The 16,123-nt window shown below is 39.0% G+C and overlaps 1 protein-coding gene across 4 annotated transcripts in view; it reads left to right on the top strand.

Annotated features, from left to right (window-relative positions):
* The window catches only part of BCLAF3 (BCLAF1 and THRAP3 family member 3), a 29,233-nt gene extending 15,448 nt beyond the window's left edge, over window positions 1-13,785 (top strand). For all 4 annotated transcript variants that reach the window (XM_035116802.2, XM_035116801.2, XM_035116803.2 and 1 more), the window contains exons 5-12: window positions 143-321; window positions 1,616-1,724; window positions 2,647-2,710; window positions 3,388-3,506; window positions 6,825-6,939; window positions 10,284-10,379; window positions 11,691-11,840; window positions 13,431-13,785. In XM_035116802.2, coding sequence (XP_034972693.1) covers window positions 143-321; window positions 1,616-1,724; window positions 2,647-2,710; window positions 3,388-3,506; window positions 6,825-6,939; window positions 10,284-10,379; window positions 11,691-11,840; window positions 13,431-13,445 — 847 coding nt within the window. In that variant the 3' untranslated portion in view covers window positions 13,446-13,785. The remainder of the gene's footprint in view (window positions 1-142; window positions 322-1,615; window positions 1,725-2,646; window positions 2,711-3,387; window positions 3,507-6,824; window positions 6,940-10,283; window positions 10,380-11,690; window positions 11,841-13,430) is intronic.
* The last annotated feature ends 2,338 nt before the right edge of the window (window positions 13,786-16,123 follow it).

Below are 16,123 nucleotides of genomic sequence, written 5' to 3'. Positions count from 1 at the left end.
CATTGTTAAAATCACAAATCTTTCCTTCATTTGTGGAATACTTAGTTTTACTTTCCTTTGAAATAACCTTTTTAAATGTATTGTTACTATTATGTTAAATATTTGAGGGAATATTTTCTAAACATGTCTAAATTTATTCCAGGAGTGCGTCTAGTCATATCATGGAGAGGCAGACATCATGTGATCTAGTAGCTGTGGGTAGAAAAACTGAAAATTTCCATCCAGTGTTTGAGCATATAAAATCTGTGACGCAGAAGGTAGAACAAAACCCATCAAAAGAATTTGCTCAGGAAATCATCACAATTATCCATCAAGTTAAAGGTGGTTACAGAGTGTTAGACATGCACATTATATGTGGTGTAGTCTGCATCTTTGTGTTGTCAAATTACTATGAATTTCATTAATCCAAGTAGCTCAGGATGTGTGAAACATCATATAGACTTCATGGAGTTGTGCAAGAATAATCCCTGTTTAAAGGCAGTGCAATATTTTGCAGATTTCAGAGCAAGAAATTAGTAGTTTACCATCATAAATCCAGGAAATATTGCTTTCTACTCCTTAAATTAGAGATTTCATGTAGGACCTGCAACAAATTGTGTGCAGTGTGGAGTGCTCCTATTCGGGATACTTGGTTGAATTCTGCTACAGTACATAGTTTTCCATTCCCCTCCAATAGACAGTCAGCATTCTGTGGCCTGCTCAGTTTTCATTGGGTTTTTTGGGAGGAGGGAGTTTCTCACAAGGGTTTTCTCCCTGAGCCTGCAAACACCTCGCTCCTATATAAGGATGGTGTGATTTTGGCTACATAAGAGCTGACACTAGGAGAATCACGATCATTATTAGTATATATGATTATTAGATTTATCATAAGATTGGCTCTCTGAGCTCTCACAATCTTTGTAAGAAGAAAGGAGAGACATATTAGTGCTTTTTTGCCTGTGAAACAGTCCTAGAAAGCATTGAGCAATAAGAAGAAACAGTCTCCCTTTCTATGTCATAACTCGTGTGTAAGGTCAGTTTCAAATAAAAAAGACTGAACAAAAATATAGTTGCATTTAACAAGTTATGGTCTCTTCAAGTCATATGAGGTTACCTAAACAGAAGTACACTTGAATTCAGGAGAAAATGAAATTATGTATGCATATTCTAGATCTTTTGCCTTGTTGCCCATTTTGAACTTTTTATAAAAAGTAAGTATTGCTTTTATCTTTTGCATTTTGAGGTGTAAGTAATGTTGTTCACATCTTTAGAGGGGCATGTCTTTAGGACCTCAGGGAGTTATTGAAGGGCTGCCGAAGCCCAATTTTGTGGGTGGGATTCACCTAATGAGCTAATCAGTGAAAGCCCTGCTCAAGGATTTTTGTTTGTGCAATTAGGCTTCCCCCTCTCTTGCACAGATAGAGCCATTGGAAGAGAGTGGCATGGAATTCCACCCATTATCATTAGAGATAATGTAGAGAGAGAGGGGGGTATGGCTTTGGAGATACAAAGCCATGAGGACATAAATAACTTCATAGCTTCATTGTCACCAGCGTGTTAGTTTCAGCACCACTTTTAATGCTGAAATTGCAATGAAAAGGATTAACTTTCTTTTCCCTTTTCATCCTCTTCACAGCAAATTACTTTAAATCTCCTGATCTAACATTACATGAGCGCTTCTCAAAAATAGAAGATAAGCCATTGGCAAATGAAGTTAAAAGACATTCAAATCCAGAAATTCACAGGTAAAATAAATGTACATTGGTCCAGTAAAAATCTTGCTCAGTAGTTGACAGAACATTTCTTTGCTACCTGGAATGCCTCTCGCCATGGTTCAAAGTTCGTTTCCATATCTTGGCTTGTTTGGAAGCTATTAACCACAGCTCCATGTTCAGATGTAATGAGAACTGTGCTTAGCCACAGCTTGCTTGCACAGAGGGAGCAAAGAAGTGGGAGCAAAGGGACTGCATGTGCATGCATGAAGTTCATTCATATCTTGACTTTCTATACTAAGACTTGATCATCAGAGTGCAGTTGTAGAAACTTAGCACACAGAGTGCAGCACACATAGGCCTGACCTATCTTGACTTTTTGTCGGTTAATGACTTCCGTTTATGCCTCCGGGATTTCAATCCTAATAGACATAAATTGCATGACTAGGAATGTATACTGAACATGGTGTTAAAACACAGCATTATCTTGAATATGAATGTGACCAAGAAGACATGTCTTTCCCATGTGCATCAATTCCTTGCCTCTGATTTTTGGACCCTCTCCCATTACTCCCATAGTCCATGTCAATATTTCCCAATTTGGTGTCTTACCACCAGCTCCACCAGCACCAGTAAAACTCCTAGTAGCTTAGTGGTTGTAAAGATGCATTATGCAAGTATTTTTGTACTAGGGACTGCCACCCTCCTGGGCCACCCACCTGCCCACTCACTTGCCCACTGTGGTGCCACCCTCCTTATTTGTTTGGTCGACTGGCTTAGCTCGCTTGCTCTGCCTGCTGTTATCATCCTACAGTTTACATGCCATATAAACTGCAGCATGACTTTTTTCTTACACAATATTATATAGTAAGATAATTCAGTTCCTATTGAAGTTAACTTTCTTGCTTCCATTTGACCCTCTTACTGTTGCTGAATGATATGCTCATTACATCAGGAGAATCGATATGTCTTTGGCAGAACTTCAGAAAAAAAGAGCTGTTCCATGCAAGTCTGAGCAGGTATGTGTATTTCATTTTTGAATGTAAGGAAAGTGTATTTTCAGTGACAATATTGTAATTCTATGCCTTCATATTTTAAAGTGCTATATGCTAACTTAAATCATTTGTACTGAACGGATATATATATATATATATATATATATATATATATATATATATATAATTTACTTACATTTTATATCCCATCCTTTCTTCAAAGATACCAAGGAAGCATTTGTGATTCTCCACACACACACAGGTGCTCCCCCACCCACCCAAACAACCCTGTGAAGTATGTTTTGTTGAGAGAGAGTGCCTGGCTCAACGTCAAGTGAGCTTAATGGCTGAATGAGGATTTGGACCTGGGTCTTCAAAGCCCTACCCCAACACTTAAATCAGTGGGGGCCAGTGTGATGCCCTCCAGATGTTAATTGAAACAACTCACATCATTGCTGCCTGGGACTGATGCGTATTGAGTTCCAGCACTATCTGCAGGGCACTCTGCTTTAAACCACTATACCACATTAGAATCCTATGTCAACATAATCTGTGACACTGACCTCTAAAATTTGAAGTTCTTTGTTTTGTTGGTTTATTTCTTCTAATACTAATCTTGTTCATAAGAACTGTATCATTCTATAAGATTCATAAGAACAAGTGAACTGTATCATTCTACAAGCCATTTGTTGTTTCTTTAGAGCGTGATGAGAGTTCTAGAAGATCCAAATGATCTAAGATATGACATTGAGAGAAGAAGAAAAGAAAGATTGCGGAATGAAGATGAGAACAACTTTTATATCGATGGTGCATCACATAGGTAATTGTGTTCAAATAACAGGTTGCACTTTTAAGTTCTGTTGCATTATATGAACTTTAAAACATATTTCATTTTAGTGTATTTTTTTCTTTCCCCTCATCATTTTCAATGTAGCACTCAAAGACACTTCAGAAATCCTAAGTTTTTAATTTTCTATAATGTATTTAAAGGATAAATTAAAGTTAGTTTTGCTTTCGGCAATAATCTTTAGGTCCTCCTTTCTCTGATGCAGTATATTGTACGTTAGTCCCAATAATAATAATAGAGACGGGGATGAGAAGTCAAACTAGTTTAGATACTAAACTGTCACCATGCTATGTTAGGCTCTGATGGACATAGACTTAGGTAATGATGGACATAGACTTAGGGTGTAGAAAAGTCTACTCATTTATTCCTTCATTTCATCTCTAGCTTGAGCTCAAGTAGGACTATACAGAAGGTTTTTTGCTTTCTAGCCGCACAGCCCATTAGAGATGTCTCTTGCCTTTGGTGGTATAGTTAAACTTTGAGTCAGAAGTCCGAGGGTGGAGCTCTCATTATGCTTGCTTCGATTTGTCTGGTTGTCAAAGCCCGATGATGTCCACTCTGCCTGTAATCCCATCTTCTGGATCCCATCTCCCTCCGAACTAGTCACTGTTTTCCATGAGCATTTTCTCTCCCCACTCATGTATTCCGGAGGACAGCTGTTATTCTTTGGTCATCTCTACCACATGGGAATTACGAGAAGAAGAATGATGGTGTGCATGATGCATAGAGACAGGAGTGAGACACTGACTCTTATTGTCTGTCTTCAACACCCTTTTCATCAGTTTACCCCCCAAAAATGAGTCATGCTATTTTGCAGTACCTAAAAGATAATGTAGCTAATTGGCTTTCTGGAGTGAAGTCCTAATTACATTGTTAACTGTGTATATATAGGGATGCTGGTATTGAATATGGTAATTGCAAATGTGCAGTCCCTTCTATGACGAATAATTCAATATTCTGGGATGCTTTAGGTTTTTTTTTTCAAAATGTATGGCTGTTTTTTTGAGAGTTTGTGATGCTTGAGGTCAAATGGGCAAGTGGACCTGGTATGCATGTATCCAACTTTTCTGTCTTCAGATTACCTGTACAGCTCTTGGCCCTATCCTGTTGCTATTATTTCTTGGTTTCTTTCTCTGCAAATGTTCTGTCTGTGCTCTTCGCCTTTTCCTAGTCCCTATAAATTTTCAAATGATTAAAACCCTGGATTTTGGAAGTCTTATTTAATTAAGCTGTTTAATGAAAAATCTAAACAGTGAAATTAGGTTTAGATGGCATAGGATTTTAAAATTTCACAGTCCACATAGCCTTGACCAACTGGAACAGCAGCGCAAAGCAATATATCGTGTCTTCAGTCATAGTGTTTGCAAAGTGCTGTCTGGCAAAGCTGTTCTGGGTGATGAATGGCCTGGTGAACTCTGGATGTCTCTGCTGGAAGATGAGTCATTCTTGGCTCTCTATACTGAATTTGTCACCTATTTTGTAGACCAGATTACTCAATATTTAAATAAAGTTAGATCTTCTAATTGAATACAGAGTGTGAATTCACAGTGTCAGGAATTTAGCCTGGCTTTATTCGTTGAGATAATTTTAAGTCATTGTTACATCCAGTGAGCATATAGTGCTCAGGCGTACATGACTGACTCAGAATAGTTCTGGCTCGCAAAGGCCATTTGGAAGAAGCTGAATTCTTTTATCATTTGCCACTTTGTCTGCAATACTTCTCTGCACTTGGATGCTCTAAACCACTAGTTTTTCTGGCTTTCAGCTTGCATATGGTACTGAGAATCTAATAACTCCTATTTTATAATCTCTGCCTAGCATAATTTGAATAATTGTATCCTGTTGACCCTCTTGCATCTTTCATTCCTTAAAAACCTCTAGAGAAGATTACTGTAATGTAAGTGGCTGCCCACAGAGACGGCTGGGATGCTTCAGCAAGCATAAAAGTAGTGGCCCATTTTCTGACCAGATGAATTGCCAAGAACCCAGTTCCTTCTACCTGTTTTCCATTGTGGTCTCTTTCGATCTACTGAGAATGCCCTATGGAAATTGCTATCCATGTGGTACATCCACTCTATGAAAGGATTCTCAGTGGCTACCTCACTATTTAAGTGTCCTTCCTCACAACATTCCCAAATAGGAGGAACATCAGTAAGTGCTTTAAAACCTTACAGAAACTGGCTTTCAGTTGCCAGAATTATTTTGGTGGGTACTACGGTTTACATTTGATATTTTCTAGGAATATATTTTTGTTTGTTCAGTATCTGGCCAATTGTGTTTACAGATATCACGTAAATATCACGTAAATATTTGGTAATTCTCCCATTTTATGCATTTGAAGCAAAATACAGCTTCTCATTCTTGACAGTTTTGGGACTTCATATAGAACTCTGTAAAACTGATGCATCCAAACTTAATGGAAATAATGCAGAGAAAAAAGGATTTCATACTAGGTATTTGCATAAATACTGTTGTGATTTTTGACAACTCGCAGTTTGCAATCATGCATAAACTTTTAATCTTTTAATCATGCATAAAGAGTGTGGCACAGGCAAGGATGCTTTGTGTATATGATATTTGTTGTAGAAACATATGGCTTTCCGTGAGACTCTTCCCTCTTGATTGCTGGTTTGTGTCTGAAAAAGTGTCTGTTTATGAGAAATGTCTTCAGCTCTCAAAAATGTAAGCTACCCATAGTTACAGGAATACACATTAATTTTTTTAATGGGTACTGGCTGTTAATGATTCATCCAACAGAGAGCATGCATTGTTTTTGTATTTCTTCCCAGTCAGGTTATGAAGGCTTCATAGCAACATACTCAGCGTTACCTTGGGTTTATTTTAGTGACCTTTACATTCAGTACTCTGCATTATTCTTTGCATGGATGTTTTATTTCATTTTATTTTATCCTGCTTAGTCATAAAAACCTAAGTGGTTTATACATTAATATTACTGATAAAATCAGATATTTAAAACAAGCTAGCTTCATTTTCTTCAAAACCAGCCAGCCTTTTTAAAAACACACATTTAAAAATTACATATTAAAATACATTCCAAATTTGCATGTCTGGGTAGGCTTGCTTAAAGAAAAAACTTTAGCAGGTATTGAAAACATTATACTGAAGGTGCCTGCTTGATATCAATGGGTAGGGAGGATTAGCCTGGCTGGCTGGTGAGCTTATTTTCATAGATTAAAAAATATATATTTTAAAATGCTAATTTTAAAATGCTATACTGTTTGACATGGTTTCATTTTAGTTTTCACAGCTTTTAATATTGCGTCTATTTAGGGATGAACAGAGTTGTAGCTTTCCAAAATTACGAAACAGTCAAATGTATGGATTCCAAAAACCTGCAAGATTTCTAAGACCGCCTTTCAGGAAGTTTATTAGGAAACCTCACATGGTAAGTTGAAATTATTATTAATTGAACACATTGTTTGACTATTAAATTGGTTCTTTATCAGGTAGTCAGGGATGCATTTTTGTAGCCCATTAAAAGCTGCAAACACTAACAAGGCTTAAGTTGTCCCCTGTATATAAGTGGGTGTTTTTTTAGGAAACCCCCAGTTTAAGTTATTTTCAGGCTGTACAATATAAAAAAACCTATAATGAATGACTGAGTCACTACAAACTGGTACTTTTTATCTGTATTGGGAAACCTTTTACAACTTTGTTGTTTTCAGGTTGTACACTTCAATAGTAAACAAACTGCGGCTTGATAACCAACAGAAGTTTCTACTCTCCAGCAAAAATATACTAAAAGTTCCTCTGAAAATGGGCTAAGAACTTTTCTCTTTCCACAGAGCCAGCACAGCCCTAACCTCACTTTCACATTAATATATAAACCCAGCTTGAAATGGAAAAACATATAAGGCAGAGTGGCAAGATTTTATCTCCCCATGCCTCATTTTCTGCATGATTTTTCTTCGAAATTAAACACGGGGCTGTTGCCGCCTGTCTGCCTGCCTTCCCTGAGCAAGCGGCCGCTGTGCTTTGGCTTGGGGAAGGGCGCTTGCTTGGGGAAGGCAGGCAGGTGGCAACAACCCCGGAGCTTCCCCGGGCTGTTGCCGCCTGCCTGCCTGTCCTTGCTGTTGGCGGTGGGGGGAGAGGAACGAACGGAGAGAAAGGGCAGCTTTCTCTCCATTCGTTCCTCTCCCCCCACCGCTGACAGCAAGGACAGATCCCGGGGTTTGGAGAAGCGCTGAACCCTGGAATCTGTCCTTGCTGTCGGCGGCAGGGGGAGAGGAACGAAGGAAGAGAAAGGGCAGCTTTCTCTTCCTTCGTTCCTCCCCCCCCCCCGACAGAGCTGGCATCTGACGGGGGTTCGGAAGCCCCGTCAAATGCCGCTCTGTCGGGCTAGGCGGCGGCGGGGGGGGGGGAAGCGGAGAAACGCATCGTTCCTCCCCCCCCATGCGCTAGTTCCCCTTTGTGTTCCGCTGGCCTCTTCCAGTTGCCCCTCACTGCTCGCGGCAACCGACAGAGACCAGCTGAACACAAAGGGGAACAAGCTGCAGCGCGGGAAGAAGGCAAAGGAAAATGAGCTGCTAGGTGCTGACAGCTCATCTTCCTTTGCCTTCTTCCCACACAGTAGCTGGTTCCCCTTTCGCTAGAGGAATACCCTGTAGGTTTTGTGATCAGAGGTTTTTATGGCCACGCTTCGCAGCCATAGAAAACCTCGTCGTCTTGCGAGGCAACCTCTGATCGCAAAACCCATTTGTCTAGCGAAAAATTCGTCTAGCAGGGCATTCGTCTAGTGAGGTACCACTGTATAGGATGGCTGAGTTACAGGTAGGTAGCCGTGTTGGTCTGGCGTAGTCAAAACAAAATAATTTTCTTCTTCTTCAGTAGCACCTTAGAGACCAACTAAGTTTGTCAGAGTGGCTGGGTTGAGCTAGGGATGAGCCACAGCTGCTTTTCCCTCCATGATAATCATGAGAGGGTGTGGAAGAGAAGAAGCCAAAAATGGAGGCAGCTCTTACTCTAGCTGAGGGATTTGTAGAGAGCCAGCATGGGGAAAGGAGATGGAACCTGCTGAGGCTACGAGGAGCAGCAGAAAAGCTTGTACAGAAAAGGAATTTAAGAAATGGTCTAGCTGACTCCCTTTTAGTTAGCCAGTTAGGAGACTGGCAGAAATAGTGACTCAGAAGCAGCAGTTGGTCTGGCAATTCAGTTTGCTGACTTAGTTGAGGAAATGCCAGCAGATGTTTTAAAAGAGCAAAATACCACAACTGCTTTTTGCTGGAGGTTGGTCATCAGATTTAAATCATGATTGGTATGGGGACAGTGGCAACAATATTCAGTGATGACTGAGACACCCCCTTTCTAGTATTTAAGTACTAATTTTCCTGCTTTGTAGAGCAGCAAATATTATTGCCCTTCTCTACTGCAACAGGACTCTTCTAGCCCTTCTTTCTTTCTTTCTTTCTTTCTTTCTTTCTTTCTTTCTTTCTTTCTTTCTTTCTTTCTTTCTTTCTTTCTATGTATGTATGCCACCCTATATCCGGAGGTCTCAGGGCAGGTCACAGGATAAAATCATAACATGAAAACATGAAGTACACAATCTAAATAAAAAACAAAAGCAACCCAATAACCCCCACATTCATTGCAGATGAATTATTACCTTTGGATCAGGTTCAGGGTTATACTGTAAATGCCCGAATGCTGTTCGTTCACTAATTGATTATCTAGGTAGGCAAAAAATGTTTGTAACTTTTAATCCTAGGACCTTTATTTGACTGGTTTCTTTGGTTTTCTCATTCATCCTTAAAGAGGTACAGTGGTAGCTCTGGTTAAGAACTTAATTCGTTCCGAAGGTCCGTTCTTAACCTGAAACTGTTCTTAACCTGAAGCACCACTTTAGCTAAAGGGGCCTCCCGATGCCGCCGCAGCACAATTTCTGTTCTCATCCTGAAGCAAAATTCTTAACCCAAGGTACTATTTCTGGATTAGTGGAGTTTGTAACCTGAAGCATTTGTAACCTGAGGTACCACTGTAGAACTGACCCCCCCCCTGAAAAAGCTGTAAGAGCAAACGCTCACTTAAAACGCTCATTAAAACACCACGTGGCAGTTCACACATCATTGTTTAGGTATACCAGGAACATCGAGAGTTATGGAAGACTGATACAAATGTTTTATGAATCTTTTGGGGCATGCATTTGACCCCAGCTGTTGATAGAAGGTTAAACTGTTAGGAATAATTATTCTTCATAGTTATTTCACATTTTGGTAGAGTCATGGAGAAGATAATGTAGCTGGAGCTTGAGTATCAAAAAAGGAAAGTTATTTGCAGCTAGGAGTGCGGGGGTAAGATGGGCCTGAAGAAGACCTTTCAAAAGTTAACAGGGAAAATAAGGATAATTCTAGATGCTACATTCACCTTGGAGATTATCTGTTCAGAATATCTGCTCAAAGATGCATTCATAGCACTATTTAATAAACACTGGCCGCTCACTTGGTCCTCTTTTACAAATGCTGCAAGGATTATGTGTCATCTAAGACACATAGAACAAAAACTGCAGGGACAAACCCCTCCAAAGGAAACCCCTTTAAAGAGTATCAGTAAGTCATTTATGCTGCTTCAGAAACAAATGGTATTATTGTCACTTAACGTAAACCATTAAATCCACAGAGAGTGTGTGTGTTTTACAACTGTTTCAATTATAATTGACAAATTACAGTATAATTCATATTTTTTTTGTAAGAGTTTAAGTGTGCAGGTGTTTAGTGTAATTTTCTTTTAATGCAGAATCATTATTATACTTCAAAATCACATGGTGATATTGCACATGATCGGTTTGAAGACAATACTGAACATCATGAAACATTTCGAAGACCCTTCAAGGTATGAATTCTAATTTTGTTGAATTCTAATGGAGTAGAATAATTCATTTGTCTCTCTTCCACACCCCTTTTCCAGGTTGCAATATCTGTTTTTGAACTTTATACAGTATTTGAGTATTGAGGTAAAAAAATGAAGTAAAAAAAGTAGGAAGGCATAGCATCTCTGATAATGAGTTAAAAAACCAACCACATATGAAAAATTGCCCTGCTTTAGAAAGAGCATCATTGTCTTATGAAAAGCCATTGTTTATGCCAGTTGCAGAAACAATTGCATTATAAACAAAGATGCCGTGTATCTCTTCCTACCTGTTGAAGGCGTCAAGCTATACATGGATGAATTTGTTTCTACTAATAGTAGGAAAGAAAGTAATTAATTTAATCTAGAACAACTTGTTTCTCTTTTATTGCATTTGGGCACTGTTAATTAAGATAGAGTTATTGTTTCATTTGCAAAATGTTGCTTTTACACCATTTGGCATCCTCTTCATTTGTTATACAAGATGCACAAAATTGTTGATTAGTTCTGAGAAGGTGTTGTGCTGCACACTATCTCTTGGCTACAAAGAAAAATATGGATTTGAAAGTATGAGATAAATTATAGAAGAAATCAGCACAATCAATCCCCTTTTGCTTCATTTAATCATCAGAAGCAGCTTTGGTAAAGGAGCAGTGTATTCTCAGTTTTTTGCCTGGATCCGAAAGAAAATATACAGATTTATTGACATTTGTTAAATGGGCATATCCAGTATATGGATGTATCACCGGGCATCTGTTCTACTTTTGTATTGTGTTGAATTATAAGAGACTTAAGAGATGCATTTTATAGAGAATTAATCGCATTTAAAATTCCTAAACATGGCATGTTTTGAAAGTTGTTTCCACTGTAACATGTGAAGATGGTTTGTGGTGCTGTGTTAAGTCTTGAGGGGGAAAAGATCATTACAGTGGTACCTTGGTTTAAGAACTGCTTAGTTTATGAACAACTTGGATTAAGAATGCTGCAAACCCAGAAGTAGGTGTTTTGGTTTGTGAACTTTGCCTCGGAAGCAGAACATGTTCCTTTTCCTGTCGAGTGTGTTCCATTTGTAAATTGAGTCCCCCGCTGCTATGGGAAAGCACGCCTTGGTTTAATAACGCTTTGATTTAAGAACAGACTTCTGAAATGGATTAAGTTTGTAAACCAAGGTACCACTGTATCTTTAAAAAAATTCATTATACAGTAATGTGTACACTTTAAAATTATTGACTATCAGATTAAAGGGTCAGAATTCTGAAAATTTTTAATATGGCCATTCCTTTTCTTCTCTAACAGCCCCACTTTAGTGATGGCCGTCCCCACTTTAAATCAAACTTAGTACAGAAGGGTTTATACATACAGGCCAAATACCAACGATTACGTTATGCTGGAACAAGGGGATTTACCACTAACAAATTTAGAGGAGGATTTTTGAGGAAAGATAAGGTGAGTGGATTTTTACTTCGATCCCAGAATATGCTGCTTTTATCTTTAAATATTTTGTATGCAAGTGTTCACACTGTACCTCCTTCTGATTACTGAATGCATTCATTTTGTGACAGTTGTAGTCTGTCCTTTCTCTAAGATGGTCAGAGTGGCATTTTAGTTTCACTGCACTATGAGGCAAGTTAACCTGAAAGATGACGATCCCAGGCTCCCCAGTTTGCTTCATGGCAGCTAGCTGCTCACTGCTTATAGTAGTATGCAGGAATAGAAAGACCTTGTCCTGACCCAGGAAGGCAATTATATTTTTGTTGCAGAGTGAGTATTTAAACCTGAGTATCCCATGCCCAATCTGCCACTGGATATAATGTTAAGGGTCTCCTCTTCACTCCAGGAGCAGAGGAAGTCAGCTTCTAATGCACTCCCTGCCACATTACTTTCTCCAATAGGGTCAGGGGGGTCAGCTACCATTAACACAGTTGCACAGCACAACAACGAAAGGTATCTATCATTTCCTCTTTGGCAGGTTTGAAGCTACATGCTTTAACTAATGAGAACAGTGCAGGCGTCTATCCTCTGGGAATCTGTCCCTGAAAAAGGAAGCAAAATAGGCAGCCCGCACTACCCAACTGGTGAATTCAGAGGGACACATCCTTTTTCTGTTTCCTCCCCTGTTTAACAGCAGGGTGAGATGCAGAAAGAAACCGAGGGGGGGGGGAAGGGGACAACAAATCTGCATTCAGCTCTTCATTTGCCCATGTGCATAAACACAGTGCAACTAGGGTGACTTGTATTCTCTCTCCTCAATGAGGCAGATAGCTTCCTAGCCAGAAAATGGTCTGATTTCTATTTGTCTCTTAGCTATGCTTAGAGAGACAGAGATAATGTATGTCCACTTAACCAGAGCACACCTTTCCTCATGGAACAGAACTCAATTCCAGATGAATGAGGCTGTTTCCCTGTTTCCATCCCCACCTCCTTTTCGTTCCCGGAAGTAGAAAGCAGTTTGTATTGCATGCTCCAGAGCAGAGCTGCTTTCTTGAAGCAGCTTGCGTAGCCATTTTCTCCCACCCTTGCAAGGAGCAAAAGAGAAAGAACATCAATTGAGTATGAGTTCTCTTTACTGGGGGGGGGAAGGGGGGGAACCAGAGCCTTTTAACACAGAGAGATTGCATCAAGGGCCATAGCTTGATGCTAAAGCATCTGGCTTACATACAGAAGGTCCCAAGTTCAGTTTCCAAGTATAGACTGGTAATGTTGCCTGCCTGAAACCCTGGAGAGCAGCTGCCAGCCAGTTTAGACAGTACTGAGATGGACCAGTGGTCTGACTCTGTTAAAACAAGTTCCTGTGTTAAGTGTTGTTTTTTGACAAATGTTTAGATCAGTTGGCATATGGTCCTCTCATGATGTGTGGTGGAGTGGCAGAGTTCTCTCAGTCCAAATGCAGCCATGGCGAGCTCACCTTCCCCCTTTCCTGTCCCATGGAACATGGAGCTTCAGAAGCAGCATTCTCTTGAAACACAGGATAAATTAAAATGTGGATTAACTACAAAAACTTACTTCGTATAATAACATATATTTCTCCTTAAATAGGGCCTGGAAATATGAGCTGCAGTACTGAAGGCGATATCTCTGATTATGATGATCGTTGCAAGGGAGCATCCGATTGCATTTGTCAAGAACTGAAATGGGAAAAGCAAAACTAATACTTTAATTTTTCTTGATAAAGATAATTTTATTTTTCATTAGTGGGATGTTGCAGAACTTTTTTACAGTTTTAATAATGGCTTTTCAAATACAGTATTCAACTGAACATTGCAGGGTTGCTCCTTTTACTTCCTCTTGCCGGCAAGTCAGAGAAAAAAAAAAGACTGAAGGGAGTCTTTATTTATTGAATATTTCCCCCCCACTCTAAGCATGGTTTTATTACTAGAAAACGAGTTGTCATACACAGAAGTTTATATGTTTAAAGTTTATTTGCTTATATAATAAAAATCAAAAAGTGCCTATGCCACGAGTATCTTATGATTTCTCTAAGCAATAACTTCTGAATTGCTACAGCTCTGCTCACCTGGAAGTTTTCTTAATACTGAATACAGGAATAGCCAATGTGGTGCCCTCCAAAGGTTGTGGGACACATCTCCCATGAGCCCTAGCCAGCATGTCCAGCAGTAAGGGATGTTAAGAGTTGGAGTCCAACAATATCAGGAGGATACTATGTTTAATAAATTTGGTTACATTCTGTTATGCAAAAATGAAATTTGCCAGAAAACCTCTAGCCAGCTCGGAGCTGTTAAAAAACCAGTAGAATGTGTGGATCACGGAGTGTGTGTGGATGACACCCAACATTTTGCAAAAGGTCTTTCACTTGTGCACCCTTCCTCCAAATCTATTCTGCTGCATCCCCAACCCTAGATCAGATAAGTAGAAGGTAGAGGGGCTTTAGTGGGAAGATGGAATCAATTCCACCAGTGGTGTACATTCTGCAGGGAGATGGTTAATTGTGTTTCAAACCTTGTTGCAATGGAGTAAGTTTGTAACTTGAATCACGATATATGCAGCTTTATCTCTGGGTCCACTTTTGTAATAGCGAATGGTGTCTTCAGGTTCCCAAAGTGCTACACTGAGTACAACTGTCTAATAATGCTTTCAAAGAACTATGAACTGTGGGATGTCTTACAACAGCACTGAAAGCTGTAGGCATCCCCGTAAGCTCCAACTCTTCATTCACAGCCTCTTGCTTAAACTCAAACCAAGGCCATTTGAAAAAAAACACAAGATGTTGGGAATAAGAAGAGCTGCATGTGGTTACTACATTGCAATGCATGAGAAGTGTATTGTGGGGCAATGGATACGAATCAGAATATGAGAAAACAACAAACTTGTTGCATCTGAAATAAAAGTAAAAGACAGGAAATCACTGTGAGAACAAACATAATTTCACAGGACAGAAGGTAACATTACTGGGTAATGAGACTTTAATTTCATAATAGTGAGCAGAAAAGATAGCCCCTAGAAGCAAAAAAAAAAAAAAGGCACACCTGTTTTTCTTTTTTAATCAGAAGGATGCAGATGGTGATATAAGTTATTAGGATATGACAGTTAAAATTCTGGAGTGTATATCACAGAAGTGCTACGGTAGTATATTTCATAGGCTCATGTATTTCCAGGAGCAAATAATTCACCTGTATGTTTTCTGTAGCGGATAATCTTTTATTTCAGCTGATTTGTCTGGTAACACTTGTTAATGAAGTAGGATGCCTCTCAGCTGCTTAATTATTTTTTTAATAAAGTTTGTTAGGAGTTGGGGAAATAATAAAATACAAATATTTTTCCCCGCCTCTTTAATTTTTGCAGATGTATAAAGTGCCCAATGTAAAAAGCGGTAAAAAGGATCTGTACAAATGATTGTTTTTCTGCAGTGGTTGGACAAGCTGTACCTGCCAAAATTCTCTCTTCTATGCAACAACTGTTAACCATGGAAGAACAAAATTCTGCATTTACATTTCCTGTTCTACTGGATCTGTATGCCAGAGTGTCTTCTCACAGTAACAAAAGGAGGTTGCAATTAGCCAGATCTTAGCCTTGTAAGTTTCTTCCCTAATTATAATACATTATAGGTTTCTTTCTATCATAACAGAACTGAGTCTGTTCATAACAACTGTCACCGGTGCATTTTTATCACACATGTGGCCTGCTTTTGTTGAGTTTCCCTATAACCCAATCTTTTTAAAATCTTTCCATTTTAAAATAAGTGAGCTGTGAAGAATCCAGGTCTACATATAACACATTTGTCCTCCACAAAATACAATTATTATGTGCAAAGTTCTGATAATTAATTGAAGCAAATATCCTACCAACAGATGGGAAAGAGAGAGCTTATTAGGCCTTTAATTTAGATGGTGATGATTAATCCCTAGCTGTACTATAAACATTTCTTTACTTCAGCATCTCTTAATGTGTATTTTGATGTCATAAGAGTGTAAAAGTGTGATAGTGCTAAAGTTCATTGCTGATATGTTATTTATGCAGTCCCATGCAGTAAATGATCCATGCTGTGATTTTAACTAAAAATTCTTTGAAGGTTTTTTGGATTACTAGGAATGGCTGTGGCAGCAGTAACTGTATAAATGCAAACTATTTTATTCCCCAAGCCTTTAACAATTAGGCATTTATTGAGTTAATAGTTGAATGGGATCAAGCTTTAAGGCCTTTTTACACAATCTGCAAAAATGTGTATGTACAGTTATGTACAGTTACCAATGAGAGGGAAACTTCCCCCAGAA

Source organism: Zootoca vivipara, chromosome 4, assembly GCF_963506605.1.
Source record: "Zootoca vivipara chromosome 4, rZooViv1.1, whole genome shotgun sequence".
NCBI lineage: Eukaryota > Metazoa > Chordata > Lepidosauria > Squamata > Lacertidae > Zootoca > Zootoca vivipara.
Note: the sequence above shows the minus strand (reverse complement) of the source record. Positions and strands in the feature narration are given on the sequence as shown.